Raw genomic sequence first — 16,187 nt, forward strand, 5'->3', positions numbered from 1 at the left:
AACATCGGTAGACAATGATCCAGTGCCTTCAGCGAGTCAAGTGCAACACACACACACACACACACACACACACACACACACACGTACACACACAATCACATGAGAACAAAAAGGCTTATCTAACTTGATGCAACCTCTCATGATCACAATGAAACAGCAGTCAATAGTTGGTGCTTTTGCACGGAGAATTAACTTAAATAAATAGACGTGAACTTTGAATTCATTTGTTTTGCCTTTGTTTGTGATTTCAGTCTTGGAAGAACAATTAGAGTTGGGTTACATTTTTGGGGGGGGGGGGGGGGGAAGGCTGAGAATTACATGGGAAGATAAATATCAGTCGTGTCTCTACGTCAAACTTCAAGCTGGTTCAAGCACCCAGTTAGCTTAGCTTAGCATTAAGACTGGAAGCAGAATCAGAACCGTTTAATTGGTTCCTTGTATGTTGCACATCCAAGGAATTTGACTAGGTGGATGGTGCATAACATTAAACAATCAACAGAGTGCAAAATGCAAGACATGATTTAAAAATAAAAACATTATACAAATATGGTAAATAAACAAACAAATAAGAGTATATTAAAACAAGTATATTATTAAAGTGTCAAGTGTATATTAATAGGGAAAAGAGTGCAAGGGTGCAGATATAAACTTCGTAAATATGAGAACAATTTGTGATCAAAAGAGGATCATTTTCCAGTCAGACCACAATATCGTGCTTCGCTAGAATCTATCAATTCCGAGCTTTCTCATGTAAAAAAAGGCAAATTATAGTTACTTACGTGTCTGCAGCGATTATATCCACCAGAAGACACAGATATGCTGGGATAGTAGCAGGCGAAAACCGCGGATTTGACAAGCGAAATCAATGCGGAAGTGGTTTAAAGTTGCATTCTCTCTTCTGACCACCAGGGGGCGACTCCTCTGTTTGCAAAAATAAGTCGTATGGAAGTCTATGATAAATTTATATGAAAAGTAGAGTTTATGGTCTCAATTGCTAGTCTCAGGTCTTCTTCAATACAGCTTGACGTTCATTTAGTAAGTTATGGTCTAATTTAGAGTAAAATAGACCATAAAGTAGGGTATGCTTTCAGGCGGGTTACCTTGTGATTGACAGGTCGCTACCATTACCAGTGCCGTGTTTGGTGTATCCACGTCATTCCTCAGCAGTCCATATATGGTCACTTCCGTTCACTGGTTGAAAAAAAAAAAAAAAAAGTTGGCGATGGTCAAAATCCAAGATGGCGACGGCCGAAATGCCGAAGTTGAGGCTTAAAAACTGTAGTCAACATACCAATGGGTGCCATCACAACAACTACGTCCACTTCTTATACAGGAGCCAGACGCCATGTTAATGTCTGTATAGCATGGAGCTATTGTATTTGAGTGTATTTCCAACACATATATCGTTCCAGTTGAAATCATAGAAGACATTCGGTTGCGTCATTGCCTTTGGGATCTTGATTTTTATGGTGATATTGCCTCTGAAATTGAGATTTGAGAATAAGAATCTCATTGTTTCACTTATTGCATCTCCATTTCCCCTGGAATGGTAATATAGTTTAGTTTACTTACAACTCATTCACAGTCCTTAGCTTCTTACCTTTCAAAGGAGACCAGATATATGCATATAAGCCTTATGGCTGAGGAGCTATTAATTTTTTCCCCAAGGGACAAGGCTAGGGGTTTAGGAGGTTAAAGTTTGAGTTTTGTTTTGAAGCAAAACAACGATCAGATTTTCCATGAGGTAATTAGTCAAATTGAATCATTTTGGGTCATTGAGTGAGACGTTCACACAGCACCACCAGCCCTTATTAGAAGATAAATGTTGACATTTTCCTCTTGCTGTTGCACAGTCCCACCTCAAGATGATAGCATCAGGGGGCTCAACTCAATTTATAAGGGGGGTAACATTTCATCCTCAAACATCTAACTGAGTGGGTATGTAACAGGACGCCATAATCCATCAATAAAAGTGTATTGATATTGTCAAATGTTAATATGTCATCCATAAACCCCTGGGTCCTCTTGTCACCGGGACACAGCCTGCTCAGCAACACATATTGCCTCATCGTGTTGTTCGCCATCGACCCGGGTCTCCCTCTGCTGTAAAATGTTGCATGCCGTGACAGAGCCGAGCTTTAATCAAAGTTGATTTCAAGTGTGAGGGCGCAAGTGCCCTTTTTTTTTCCTGCCGGAGAACTGTTTAGCACAACAGCGCTTTGTACAACAGGGTCCTGCTCGGCAGTGTAATGGTAGCAAAAGGAGGTCATAAATAATAGATTCAAGATCACTTACACTTCATGAAGCAGGCCACTGTACGGCATTCGAGGGGATATCACATTTTGCTGCTCAAATTATAGATATGGTCCTTTTAGCTGCAATTGTAAAGGAAAACAAAGCCTCCAAGTGGGTTGTGAAAGAGTTTAATATGGTGCAAAACATGACGGCGAAAAACAACAGTTTAGCCGCTGAATGATGACGGTGAAAAGTGGGCTGTGGGTAAAAGCTGCTTTTGGTCTCAACTGTGTGTTTTTGCATCCCTTCTGGTAGACTTGTGGATGCAACAATCCCCTTTATTTGCAGCAACTGTCAAAACGAATGAAAAACCCCCCTCAGGTTGTTAACTGGGATCTATTTGTCTTCGGTAAAGATTTGGTCCGTAGATGCAAATAGATTTTGTAATTTATCATTTATAGTGTTACAGATTCATATTTGCACTTCATTGTCTCTAAAGGCTCCTCCAATATCCTCTTGAAAAATGATTAGAATTACATTTGTAATGCATTTGAAATGCAACTGTCCACTATCAAACCACTTTTAATTGAAAACACGAGTATTTATTCAGCCTTTCTTCAACTGTCTCACACTTTGAGCTGTTTGCACACTAGAATTGGAGAGGTGTACTTATTTCATGTCATGCACGTAAGAAAAGAGTTCACTGTTATTACCTTTAGACGATAGCAAATAATGTGATAACCTCTTGTTGTAAGATTGTGTCAGTGCTGTAGCTGCCTGTCTTTATACTGCCCCTCAGTGGCAAGATAGGCAAATGGCATAAAAATAAAAAAAGGACAATTTGCCTTTGTGTGAACACATTTTGCAAGACCTTGCATGCACACACACTGCGGCAAACTTTGATATTTCGCCATTAACTATGAGGATAAGAATCCCAATAATTTCTAATGTGCCAATGCAGCTGGAGATAAATAGCACAGAGCAGAGGAGATGATCAGATCTCACTCCATATCTTAATGGGATCCTCTCACACGCCATTCCCATTCATGACCAATCCCTCAATTATGTAAATCAGCGAACGGTCACTAACAGTGAGAAGTTGAAGTTGCTCACATAAACAGCAACAGTGTCACATTGCAGAGGGCGCTAATTGGCCGCTACTTTTCGTATAATTGCAGCGTCTGGGGCCACGTCCTCGGCTGACCTCTCCTTTAAGTATTGTTTTTCAGCGCACAAACAGTTAATGGAGCAATTAAGATGGCGCTCACAAGCACCACTTGTGGGGGACCATTTGACAAGAAAGAGCTGGAGAGAGGCGGACTGGGATGCTGTAAATCCTGCGTGTAGTACACAAGAGTCTTGGACCAGAGGGAGCGGTGAGTCAAGGTGCATGATACAACTCACCGGCATCCTTCTCCAATGGTGGTCAACAGTGAACCAATCATTCTGGTGCTTTCTGTGTGATTTACAAGGTGTTGGTACCAACATATACTGTACAACAGGCAGCAAACACTGCAGCTTATATGTTCCAATTTATCTGGTCAGTCAAAAATTCCACTTACAGTTCATGTACGCATGCAAAAAGGCTGCGTTTTTGTTCATCATAATACAAAACTACCATATCCTGAAACAGTGCTATGAAAACAAACTCAATAGACACATTTATCACATTTGTTTCAACAGCATTTGAAGTATAAAATGACGTCAAGACAACATACAGCAAAAGATGTGACACGTTTCAAGGCACAGTAACAGTTTCTTTTTCCTCCAGAGATTTTCTCAGACATTTTAGGACTTTTTCATTGTGCGATAAGAAAACTGGCAGCTGTTGTGATTTAACGTGATACAGTGTTTTTTCATCCACTAAAACGTTCATGTTCGAACACACGTGGCAGCAAACTGAACCGATAGAGAGGCGAAGACACCTCCGTTCCATGGGACCGTACTCTGGAAAAAAAATATACTACTTCTGGTAGTCAACGGTGAGAGATAAATAATTATTCTGCCCCTTTTTGAATTGTGCCATGACTTACTTATATGATGTTTGTCAATTTAAAAGATAATTTTGCACAACAAGAAAGTCTCATTTCGTTGTTAAACTGTTGAATAAGACAACAAATACGTAACTAGAAAGACTGCGAACCCAAAAGTCGCGTAAGTGAAGCTACAACGCCTGTGTGTTTCGTACCGGGTCGTACTCACACAAACAGCGGGTCTTGCTCGTTCTTTTGCCTCTACGCTGCTAAAAATAGTCGCTGGATAAAACACGTCAGGTAAGATAACGATACATTTTTTTTGCAGGGACATAGCGAAGTTACCTAGCTAGCAAGCCAAGGTAACGGCCATGCTGCATTGACCCGAGACGAGAGATGTAGTTCACCGATCGGTTTCATGCAAAACGAAATGATACGACAAATCTATGGCGTTCTTGACTTGCCAAATCGTCTTTTCAACTGACAAACATCATATGTGTAATTCATGGCACAATTCAAACGGGATTAAAACAATACTTGTCTCTCGCCGTTTTTTCCGAAATAAGGTCCCATTTGGGGACACCGGAAGGGGCGGGACTTTGATTCTCTATACAGGACAAAAAGCTACCAGTTATCTCATCACACGATAAAACAGATTTTAACTCTCGAAAAGTTCAACAGATTTAAGCTAGGACTGATGTGAAGGTATCAAAAGGAGATAATGTGAATGCCACCTATTTCGGAGACTAATCCCAGGAGAGCAAAGAGGAGAAGAAAAAAAAGATTTCATCTCTTCATCTACCCACTTCTACCACAGACTTTGCCCACCCTCTATGACTAAGTTATGCCCTGTCATGTAGTCGGAGGCATCAGATGCCAAGTAGACCACTGCAGCTTGCAGGTCTGTCACTTGAGCCAGTCTACCAGCAGGGATATCTGACAGCCAGCGCTGCACCAGAGGCCTGAGACTCTCCGAGTGGATGAGAGGGGTGTCAACAATCCCCCTGAAAAGAGAGATGGAGAAAGAGGATGGGGGGGAGAGAACGGGGGAGAAAAAAACCCCACAATGAAATCAGAAGGCATCACAGCTCGGAGCCAGGAGTGACAGCGTTGTTTCAGAGCCACCACTTTGGTGACAAAAATAAACCCAATTATCCTTCGAAGAAAGGGCATGGCATGGCATCTCTGATGGTGTTTACCGTGGGACTGCTGGCACATCTCAGGAAGAGCCCACAGGGGTGAGGGGGACTTTTGGCATAATTTGCTCAAGGCCTTCGGTTAAGCACTTATTACATGCAACGCACGATTGAATGATTGAAATGTGCTTCAGCTACTCTGATGTTGAGACAGTATTTATGTGGGATTTATAAGAAAACAGGTGTTTTGGTTTTGCGGTTGCGCTGGTGTCGAATACACCGATATTCGTAACAAATGCAGTTCCCTCTGCTCTCCTACAATAACAGGTATCACAGGGTTTACATTTGAATAAATATGTCAACACGCCCGCCTGCGCCTAATACGAGACGACTTCTGACTCCCTACACAATTGACGTGACAGTGACTAAAAGCCACGCGGCCCGAATCATTGTTCGTCGCATCCTGGCGCCTTGATATGGAATTCCAACATTTGGCTAAATTAGCACTTCCAAGGAGCGTGTGACACCTTGGTTAACATATTCCACCTCAATTATATTTCTCTTCAGCTGCCCTGTTATCTGGAACCTTTGCTGGCAATCAGAGGTACTGTTTTCCCTCAGCCAATTTTGTAGATAATGCAGCTTATCACCGCTGCGGCTAAAGTTGCCAATGGAATCGGGCTCCAGTCAACCTCGTGAGCGCTAATTGTGTCCCCCTTTTTCTTTTCTTTTTTTATGCATATTTACCGACTGTCACTTCAAAGAAATCAGCGGCCCATTGAGACGACCGGTTAGCGAGGGGGAGAGAGAGAGAGAATTGCTTCTGTGCAAATTAAAATTAGCAAACAAGCTGCTGATAAATAAAGGGGAGCGCGGGTGTGCGAGGGCTTTGTTCTGGGGCTGTGACTGGACCTGGCTCGCCCGGTGCCACCGGACGGATTTGCTCAGGGATGGCTGGGACTAAGGGATGCTCCACTTAACACACACACACACACCTCACACACACATCCCTTCCTGTGTTCTCCTCCTTTCTTCCCCCTCCCCCTGCTCAGCTTCACAGACAAATAGATACAAACAAGGCGCTATTGTTGCGCCGACACTCGGAGTGAGGTTGCAAATTTGATTCCCTAATTGAATAGAACAATTAGAGCAAGTGTTTGGTTGATTCATCCCTCAAGACGTCATCTAATTAAGCGCGGATGCATTGTTTGAGGACTTAAATTAGTGCATCGTTTCTCAAATGGGGCTCTTCATATGAAAGCAAACGCACTAATCACCACTTTGCCTTTCGCAGCTCAATCCCTTACAACACTCAACAAAAAAGTGTTTTTGGCACAAGAGAAGAAGAAGGCCGAGAATAGACGGCACTTACGGTGAGATGCAGTTGACATGCACTCCTCTGTCAATCCATTCGGTGGCCAGAGTCTGAGTCAGTTTGACCACTGCAGCCTTGGACGTGTTGTAGGAAAGCTGCTTCTGCGGATGGGGGACTGCAGGGTGGAGTGTGGAAAAAAAGAAAATCAGTTACCCGCCTAAACGGACACGTTTTATAAAGATGACATTCATTAACAATGGTATGCACTTTCACAATTCTGAGGTGTTCATTTAAAACGACCTTTCATTTTTAGGAGTAATTTATTTATAACAGAGAGGGGAAAAAAAAAAGAAGCTTTCTCACAAAAGCTGACAACATATACATTTTATATTGCAGCTCCTGCGGTTTCTTGTGGTTACCACATAAAAAGCTCTTCCATTAGCTGCTGGGGACTCTGAGGACGAAGCCATGTAAAATGAATGTAATGTCCAGTTATGCTCTGTTCTCGGCAACAAAAGACAGGGAGCCATTTGTTTGCCTTGACCATCACAGATGCTGCACACTGCATGGGATAACGGGACAGGGGCTCATTTTCTGCTGGTTGATTAATCATCACAAGGAGGGCTCCAAGTTACATACAACTTTAGTAGTTAACCTCGTCACCCGCCGATCTGACTGCCAAATGGCTTCAGTGTGAGGCCGGGATGATAAATACCGGCCAGCTGCGGAGAGGCAGGGACCGGTCCTGGGGAGACAAAAAAAGGCTGCAGCGTCCCGCTCGCTCGGATGAAGAAGGGGAGAAAAATGTGCGGGGTGGATATAAAAGTTTGGGGAGAAATAGGATGTTAAAAAAAAAAAAAGGGTGGGGCAACAGCACCGTAGCTGAGAGAGCACGCTTTGAGTGGGATTGTGCAGAGTGTGGGCGAGATAGCAGAGGATGGGAAGGTTGGGCCGGGCTGGATAAGGGTAGGCTAGGACCTCAGAGGAGCAGGCGAGGAGGAGCGGAGCCCAGGGCTTACACGCAGATTGAAGGTGAAATCCGACTTATCAGGACAGGAAACACAGCTCAAAATGCCTAACAGCACTAATCCTCGCTCAAGACCTGATGATACGGCCCCAAAATACCATTCAGAAAATGCCTTCATCCTTTAAATAAACCTGCATTGATGTTTTTCGCACGTCTTAAAGAGCAGTAATCCCCAGAGAAGGGAAAAGGGAGGTAGAAGGAGAGCATTCTCCAAAGCCCTCTTTAACATTCACCCTGCTGCTTATTGCCCATTTCAAGTGGGAGAAAACATGCTCTCTATCAGGCACGCCTTTACATTTGAAATTCCTCTGGAGTTCAAATGATGCACTCTTTTCCCAGAATGGCGTGGCTGTTGTAATGTACGTTGATATGCAGCCGAGATCTGCAGGTAAGAGTGCGAGAGTCACACAATCCCTCTGTAAGGTCATCACGCAGCCGAGTGTGATCGTATCAACTTGGATATTTCCTGTCTGGGGGTGTCTTTGAGCTTCTGGCCGTTATTCAGATAAAAAAAAATAAAAAATGGTGGTTGATGGTCGGGATTGTGTGTGTAGGGGGCGTTAGTGGATACACACGCATTCTATTCAGCAGATGGACAAAAAGCTGTCATTGTGCATTTTAATTGGGCATTTACGGCTGCTTTTTTTGGGCTTCCACTTGGCTAGAACAGGTCCCATCTGATTACACATTATGACAATATTATAACAGATGTCCAGACCAATAAAGTAAATTCCTGAAGGACTGTACGTAATGTGAGTAATTGATCATTTCTTTTAACGCCGGCCCTCTATTTACCAGCATGCCCCTGCAGTCGGGACCGGCGGCCCATATGGCGCGGCGGTTTACTGGCGATTTGACTATACTGCTGATGAAGTGTTGCTGTTCCTCTGGAGGAACCTGTTGGATTGGGGAGGGAACATTATACGAGGCTTTTGCTAGGGCTCTCACTAAACTCTGAAAGTGTCTTCCGCTGTTCAAACAAGGCTGCAGGCACAGGAACCCGCCCCTCCCAAGTTGGACCTCAGGTTGCCTTCCACATCCTCCAGACAGCTCCGCAGAGAGGGGATGTTTATTATGATGCAAAAGCGCCTTGGCGAGACGCAATCACCGACACTTTCCTGCTACGCTTACCGTACACAGGGCCGGATGCATCGCTGTACAACAGTTTAACTGGGGTAAAAGTTGCAAAGGAGAAGAGCTGGTTAATCCTGTTTGAAAAGTATTGAATATATATTTTTTTCCCTTATTCCATCCACCGTAATGGTCCAAAGTCAGTTCTGACGACTTTATGTCTGAGGAGAAAAACTATTTCATGTGATGTGTACTCTCGCACATAGCTGCACAGCACAAATGTATTTAACTCTCCCTTCTTCCTCCCCCTCCTCCTCCTCCTCCTCCACTCGACCCAACTCTCCACGCCAAATGGAGAGATTAAAAGCAGACATGGAGGGGCTCCAGAGAGAAGGTGGGGGAATAGAATCATCACTCACCTATTAGACTGGCCATGGAGGCTGTGTTGATAATCTTGCCGTATCCTTGCTTCAACATCACTCGACCTGCTGCCTAAGGCGAGGATTCGGGGGGGAAGAGGCACATTAAACACCTTATTATGGCACCGATATGCTGCCATGAGCCTGAGCACGGATCAACACAAAAACATGTAGTTTATCGTCAGACAGGAATAGTGGTTAAACAACATTTGGGTGGCAGGGCATATATATATATATATATATATATATATATATGTATATGTGTGTGTGTGTGTGTGTGTGTGTGTGTGTGTGTGTGTGTGTGTATGTATACACACACACACTAAGTTTAGGATTTATTTTAGAGCAGCTAAAGCTAAAGCTGATTGGATCATAAGTAATTAGGTCATACTCTGACTATAGTTCTGACAGAAACAAACGTAATCATTTTGGTTCTTTAGACATAGTTTCTCTCGCAAATTGATGGCAGAATGTTTTAGAAATATAAATATAATAATATTTAGGATTGAAATTCAATCAAATTCTCCATTTTCAATTTTAAATATAGCATACATAAATGTAATTGTGTAAATATGAAAACACATGGAGCTCTGTGGCATTGCATCATTTACACCTGCTGAGCAGTGTGTTGATGTCCGATGAAAAACATGCATCTCCAAAAATTGGTGATTTTGACATTTTTGGATAAAGCAAAGGATTAATTGTTCCTTTGGGAGTTAAGAAATTGCTGCTGCTTCCAAAGCTACAAATACCATTTAAAAAGCTATTGTACAACAGAGAAACACATTGTGTTTTTTCTTAACTTGTGGTTTAATAACTTAATGACTTTCTCATAACAAAGTTGATGTGATCTATAGAAAAACAAATGCCTCTATCACACACACTTTCATACATCTGCTTCATATGTTGTTGTGTGTTAAAGACCAAAGTTTAGTCTGATTCTGCACAATTATTCCAGCTTCCAAACAAAAGATACCTTACATAAGCGAGCCATGCACAATCGGAACTGAGTGTCTCATTGTTTTAGTGAATGAGCGTCGGTCCATAACATTCAGAAGCTCTTTTTAATAATACTGTGATTTTTTTCTCATCTGTCTGATATTGCAAAAAACCTACAGGGTGTTTATATTGTTGGGAGCACAATTATTTTTTTTGCATCTAATTTGACAGCAGCATGTGACTTGAGTGAAAATCTTATGACACTATTTTTGGAGTCAACCCATAAACATAAATGAAAACTTCAACTCAATTTTAACACAATATTTATGTTTAAAAGCGTATTTTTTTTCTCGGGTCTGAACATTGCACGTCACATCAATAGAATAGGGAATGAACCCATGTGTCGTTTACAGCTGGTGATACACACCTGACAGCACATGAACGTCCCCCTCAGGTTGACGTTGAAGGTTTGGTCCCACTCCTCTAGACTGGTGTCTTCACTGGCCGAGTTCATGTTGATGCCGGCATTGTTGCAGGCGACGTGGATCGCCCCCCATTTGGAGACGATGCTGTCAATCATCCTCTGAACATCGTCCGGTTTGCTAATGTCAGCTGTGATCGAGATGGCAATGATGCCTGTATCCAAAAACATGGTGGTCTGTTAGAAATACTGTTAAAATCTTGTAGCATTACGCATGATATAAACAACTTCTATCCTTGGACATTTAAGAGGTTTATTTTAGAAATTACAAGTTATGAAAAATACAATTTAATATGTTTTTGCTTTATTTATTTTACGCGTAGAACATGTCATTCTTAAAGAAGAAATTAAAAGGGGAAAAACGACACGTCCATGGGTTCAGAGGAACATGTTTAACCTGACACACATTTTATGCTTTAGTATGCTGCCACCTGCTGGACAAACCTGAGCACACTCACAATTTATGACATTTGGCAAGTGAACAAACCCAGTTTGCATGTATTCACGTCGTGATTGAAGATGTGCTGGTGTTCTACCAATTATTGCTTGAGTACTGAGAGGACCATTCATCCATCTGTCACTGCAGATGGACCGCTTTCACCAGTTTAACGTCAAAATAATTATGACTCATTTAGACTCAGGAGTCTTGAGGTTGACAGTTTTCTACTTTCTGTATTCCCGTTTAGTTACATGTAAGACATGTGCATTATGACCAGATGTAGGATCTTTGAATGTGCATTATACACAACTTAATCACTAATAACTAAAGGATTACAAGATACACTCCCTGATTTTGTTGTAGTGTCAATTCAATCTAGAAGCAGAGAGCAGTGTCCATTTGCCACAAATCACATACGTTTGTTTTTTTGTTGATTTAAAGTTTCTGAAATTCAATTTAAAAACAAATGAATTCAAAAGTACTTTTTTAATTAATCAATCTATTTTGATAGTTGAATAATTGTTTAGGTCATTTCTTTTTAAGGCCAAAATGACAAATATTGTTGCTTGCCAACAATTTAAAAGTGAGAATGTTCTGCTTTTGCTTATCTTGAAAATGACCGTGAACTGAATATCTTTGAGCTTTCGGACTGTTGGTGGAAATTGTGAGAATCAATCATCATCATTTTCTCATGTTTTACATATAAAGATGAATCAAGAAAACAATCAGCAGATTAAATAAACTTAGTTACGACCCTATTAGTTCCTCAAATCAAGAAGTACATGTGCGGTCATGCCAAAATGAGTGCAATCGTGTGACAGTTTAGTGAAAATGTCGACCCCATTGCAGGGCCTAGCATGTTGTTGTAAAGCCTCTGTTTTGCCGATGTGAAGAGAGTTACTGAGTCTAAAGAGTTGCAGCTTAAAGGGAGCAGTGTGCAAGATTTAGTGGCATCAAGTGGTGAGGTTGCAGATTACTGAAGCCCCCTGAACTGAATGCCCCTCTGCTCACCCCTCCCTTCCCAAGCATGATGGAGGTGGCCTTTAGGTAGCGTAAAATGTTGTGAAGGGCCCTCTCTAGAACCAGAGTTTGGTTTGTCCTGGACTTTTGTAGAAACATGGCGGACTCTGTATATACACACTGGCACTTTAGGTTTACATTTGTTGCATCAACACCCCTTACCTTTGAGGAGGAGCTCTTCAGTCACCGCCTGGGCTTTATCTTGGTCCAGGTCTACCACGGCCACCTTCGCGCCGGCCTCCCCCAGGGCATGGGCGAATCCGCGGCCTATGCCCTGCCCAGCACCCGTCACGTAGGCCACCTTTCCATCGAGACGCATCCGATCGAGGATGGGTTGCCCCTTGACCCCGCGGAAAACTTCGTCGTCTGTTATTTTACTCTGTATAAAAAATAAACAAGATAAGCAGACACGATCTCAGTGAAGGTGGGATGATCCCACGTCAGTACTGTTGGGTCATGGGGGTTAGATCACTGGGGTGATCTAAACAGTACCTGTGTCCTTGAGCACTCGGAGGCCACAGATACCCGACGGATAATGCTGATACCATCTCTAAGAGGGATAATGACCTTTAAAACGAGAGGGACATTGTTACAATACCAAAAAGAAGTGAGTGAACACATACAGCTGCATGTTTGAAACGTACCTGCTCCACGCGCGGATCGTTGCAAACTGGTTGAATTTTCTGAGCGCCAGTCCGTTGCTATCTGTCGTGTCTTTAAGATAAACCTTGGCTTTGAACAGCGTGTTATCGACACATATGACCCCTCGCAATTTCAGCAGACTGTTGTCCAGAATAAAGTTGTAGTAGTTGATGTAATTATCCTTGTCAGCGTCAATGAAGACCATGTCAAACTGCTCACCTGCGGCAGCCAATTCCTGGAAGAGACAGAGAGTTATTACAGAACTGGCCTTGTGCCCCGCAGTCATTTAACTTATTAACACCAAAAAAAGAAAAAGAAGAAGAGTCAGTGTTAACCCTTGCCTGCTCTCATTATGCAAAGCACTCAACATACCACACAGCACCTACAATTGTGAATGTGAAAAGTGCTAAATAAATCATTTTTGCAAAATGCTCCACTTTGTTTTCTGGAGCATCTTTAACAGATGGACAGCTTCTCTCACCTTCAGGGTGTCCATGGCGGACCCAGTCCTGACAGTGATCTTCCTGCCATGTGGAGACTTGTCAAAAATGGGCTGAGCAAAGTCTTTGAGGTACGGCTCCAACTCGCAGGCGACTAAGCAGCCGTCCTCGGGAAGCCCTTCAGCCATCGACAGCGCACCGTAGCCGGTGAACATCCCGATCTCCAGAACCCTCTTAGCTTGACTCATGTGGATCAGCATCTTCAGGGTCTGGCCTGGTCAAAAAAAACAAAACACCGGAGAGCAAGTTATCACAATACTGTAAACCACTGAATGTAATAGCAACGTAGCAGCACGCATGTGGATGTCGAACCTTCAACGTGTCCAGTGATGCACTCCTTAGGAAGGCGGAATCTAGTTTTGCCCTCCTTGTGCACTTGATCCCAGTCATGGGAGATGGTTTTTCTACAATTAAAGAGTGAAAGACAATATTAACAAATGTTATCTCACACCGTAGTCATTTTGAGCTACAGATGAGCATGTGCATGGAAGCCAAAACATACTTATAGAGCTCTGCCAGAGGTTCGCTTTCCTGCGTGCTCATTTTCTCCAGGTAGTCATCCAGGCCGCTGGCTATGTCCAGAGCCTTCTGCAGCTGACTTGTCAACTCCTCCGGCACGTTGCCGCTTGCTTTGGCTACCTCCTTGGCTCTTGCCAGGAGATCCACAAGGACTTCCACCGGGGTGTCGGGAACTACGGAGGGGTTAACATAGTGTGGTTTTAGTTTGGAGAGCAACTACTCTTTCCTGCTCCAGGCAGTAAGATGTAAGGGGTGTGGAACTATAAATTACAATAACATAAATCAATTTCTCAATTGTTTGACGAGTTGTTTGGTCTGTAAATAAAATACCCATCAGTTTACTGAAACTCAAACGTGACGTCTTCAAATGACAAATTATACGAATGAGAACGGAAATCAGAAAAATCATAATATTTTAAACAGCAATATTCCAAACGTGGCTTAAAATAACAGTGAGCTCATATTCAACCCCACTAAATTACACGCACACGGAGACATTTATGTATTTTAAACTTTTTCAGATCATTTTAAACCACGAACTACAGAGAACACGGGACTCCGCTGGAGTTTGGTTCCTCGAGTTATGATACTCGTTACGCTCTTATGATATTTACTCTGACCCCCTTTGCAGCCGTAATTAATCGATATTCCTTACCTTTTTCGCCGAGCATGGTGCGCGTTTGTGGGCGTGACGAATTCGGCAGCTTTCAGCCACAGTGGAAGTAGCTCGAGACGTGGTGGCAGACTTTCTGTTATATGACTACAGCTGTGCAAATCGTTGAGATGAGGGGAAGCGGCCAGTGTCTTGCACAACAGGCGAACAAACGTAAATGAGCCAACAGCACGTGAGAGAGCGACGGTTACACAATTGTTCAAAATATGACCCCCAACATTCATAGGTTCATATTGTTCTCCTCCTCCTAATTTTGAATACCAACGTGTTGGGGTCCAAGGGTCCGGTCAAAAAAAAAAAATTGCAGATAAATGTTTGCTGTGGGTCCTAATTTAACAGGGGGGGTTAGGGAGGAGACAGAATATGTATGTTATATGTATCTTTCCGAAAATTATAATATGTGTTTCTTCTAATGTTTTGAGAAGAAATACATTCACATTTTGCTATGATGGCTGTTTTTTACAGTAGTGTATTCTGTCTATAGTACTTTGTATGCTACATGTCGGTAGGATGAGGGTTGAATGGTGCAAGTGGCACAGAAATTATTTGTGAACAATTTGAAACCAAACTTTCAAAATGTTTTGTTTAAAAATTGAAGAAAATGAAGTTCACCGACAACGGTTCAACGGTTTACAAGCACTGTGTGTTTATGAAATAAAGATGTGCATGCACACCGTTTCATTTTCATGACTATTGACCCAAAGCACTCAATATCAGACGGTCAGCTGCAGCAGAAGTTGACGTTTGCCATCAGCAGGCTAACAAACTGTTATGGAAAGGCAGCAAGCACACGGATTAAAGACCTGCAGGTCTGAGCTGGTTACAAACACACTGACACTCGAGCAATTGTAAAACTAGAATTCCCCCCCCCCCTGGAGCCAAGCCTGGAGACAACAACCCAGAGAGGACGAACCAGAGTGGGCCCATTGCCCCCACCTCCTGAACAGACCATAAAACAGGGTTGCCGGGGTCATTCACTCACATACAGGGGAGACATTTTGTTGGGTGGGTTTTTATATAGATTGAGCCACATGGTTTGAGTGTTAAACTCAGTTTGCTAACAGAAATAGTGCAAATATAATACGTAACATTTAATCTAAGACAACATTTAAACAGAGGTTAACACTGTCAATGTAAAGAAAAGGGTATTTTCCTTAGTCAAATATTGAGAAGTTGGACCATTAATATAAATTAAAAAGCACCAAAACTCACAATTAAAGTTTTTGGCTTAAAATTAGTAATGGCTGCATTCCATTCACGTATGTCAGTTTCATGGCCTTGCATGGTGGTGCATGCTGTTGCTTGTCAACTGTAGTGGCTCTCCTACACGAACTGTGTAAAAAGCCCGGTGAAACGAATTGTGTTGGAATGTAGGCTAAAAGGTTTGACCTACTTAAAGGGAAACTTTGCAGATTTTCAAGCGGCTTTGTATCATTTCAATGTGGGTGTTATGTTCAAATGGACAATGTTCGGCTTCACTCCGTGTTTCAGTTGAAAGCTATAGTTTCCCTTCAATATCACTTGAAAACCACCTATGAAACATTGCTGAAAATTGGCAGTTAAAGAATTTTGTCTCTCAAGAGCAGCTAACTGTTTCACGTAACCTAAAGCTGAATAAATAATTGATTCATTTGTTTGGCCACTATGGAGCAGTGGAACAAACTGTAAACACTACATTTACATTTTTTCACCATAAAAAAATGATGTAACACATTATATATATATATGGGCAACATTAGCTTACACGAGGAGTCATGTTTCTGTTAGACAAACGATAATCTCTTTTTACCTCTCTTTT

The 16,187-nt window shown here is 42.3% G+C and overlaps 1 protein-coding gene across 1 annotated transcript; it reads right to left on the reverse strand.

Annotated features, from left to right (window-relative positions):
* Positions 1-5,016: 5,016 nt before the first annotated feature.
* Positions 5,017-16,145, reverse strand: LOC142955003 (uncharacterized). Its single transcript, XM_076096386.1, is given in 12 exon segments — positions 5,017-5,212; positions 6,717-6,834; positions 9,177-9,249; positions 10,543-10,751; positions 12,218-12,434; positions 12,548-12,622; positions 12,700-12,722; positions 12,725-12,932; positions 13,179-13,411; positions 13,510-13,601; positions 13,700-13,932; positions 16,134-16,145. Coding segments are annotated over 12 exon segments (1,689 nt in total).
* Between the last annotated feature and the right edge of the window lie 42 nt (positions 16,146-16,187).

The sequence above is a fragment of the Anarhichas minor genome, unplaced genomic scaffold, assembly GCF_050575085.1.
Source record: "Anarhichas minor isolate MPS153535 unplaced genomic scaffold, ASM5057508v1 ptg000021l, whole genome shotgun sequence".
NCBI lineage: Eukaryota > Metazoa > Chordata > Actinopteri > Perciformes > Anarhichadidae > Anarhichas > Anarhichas minor.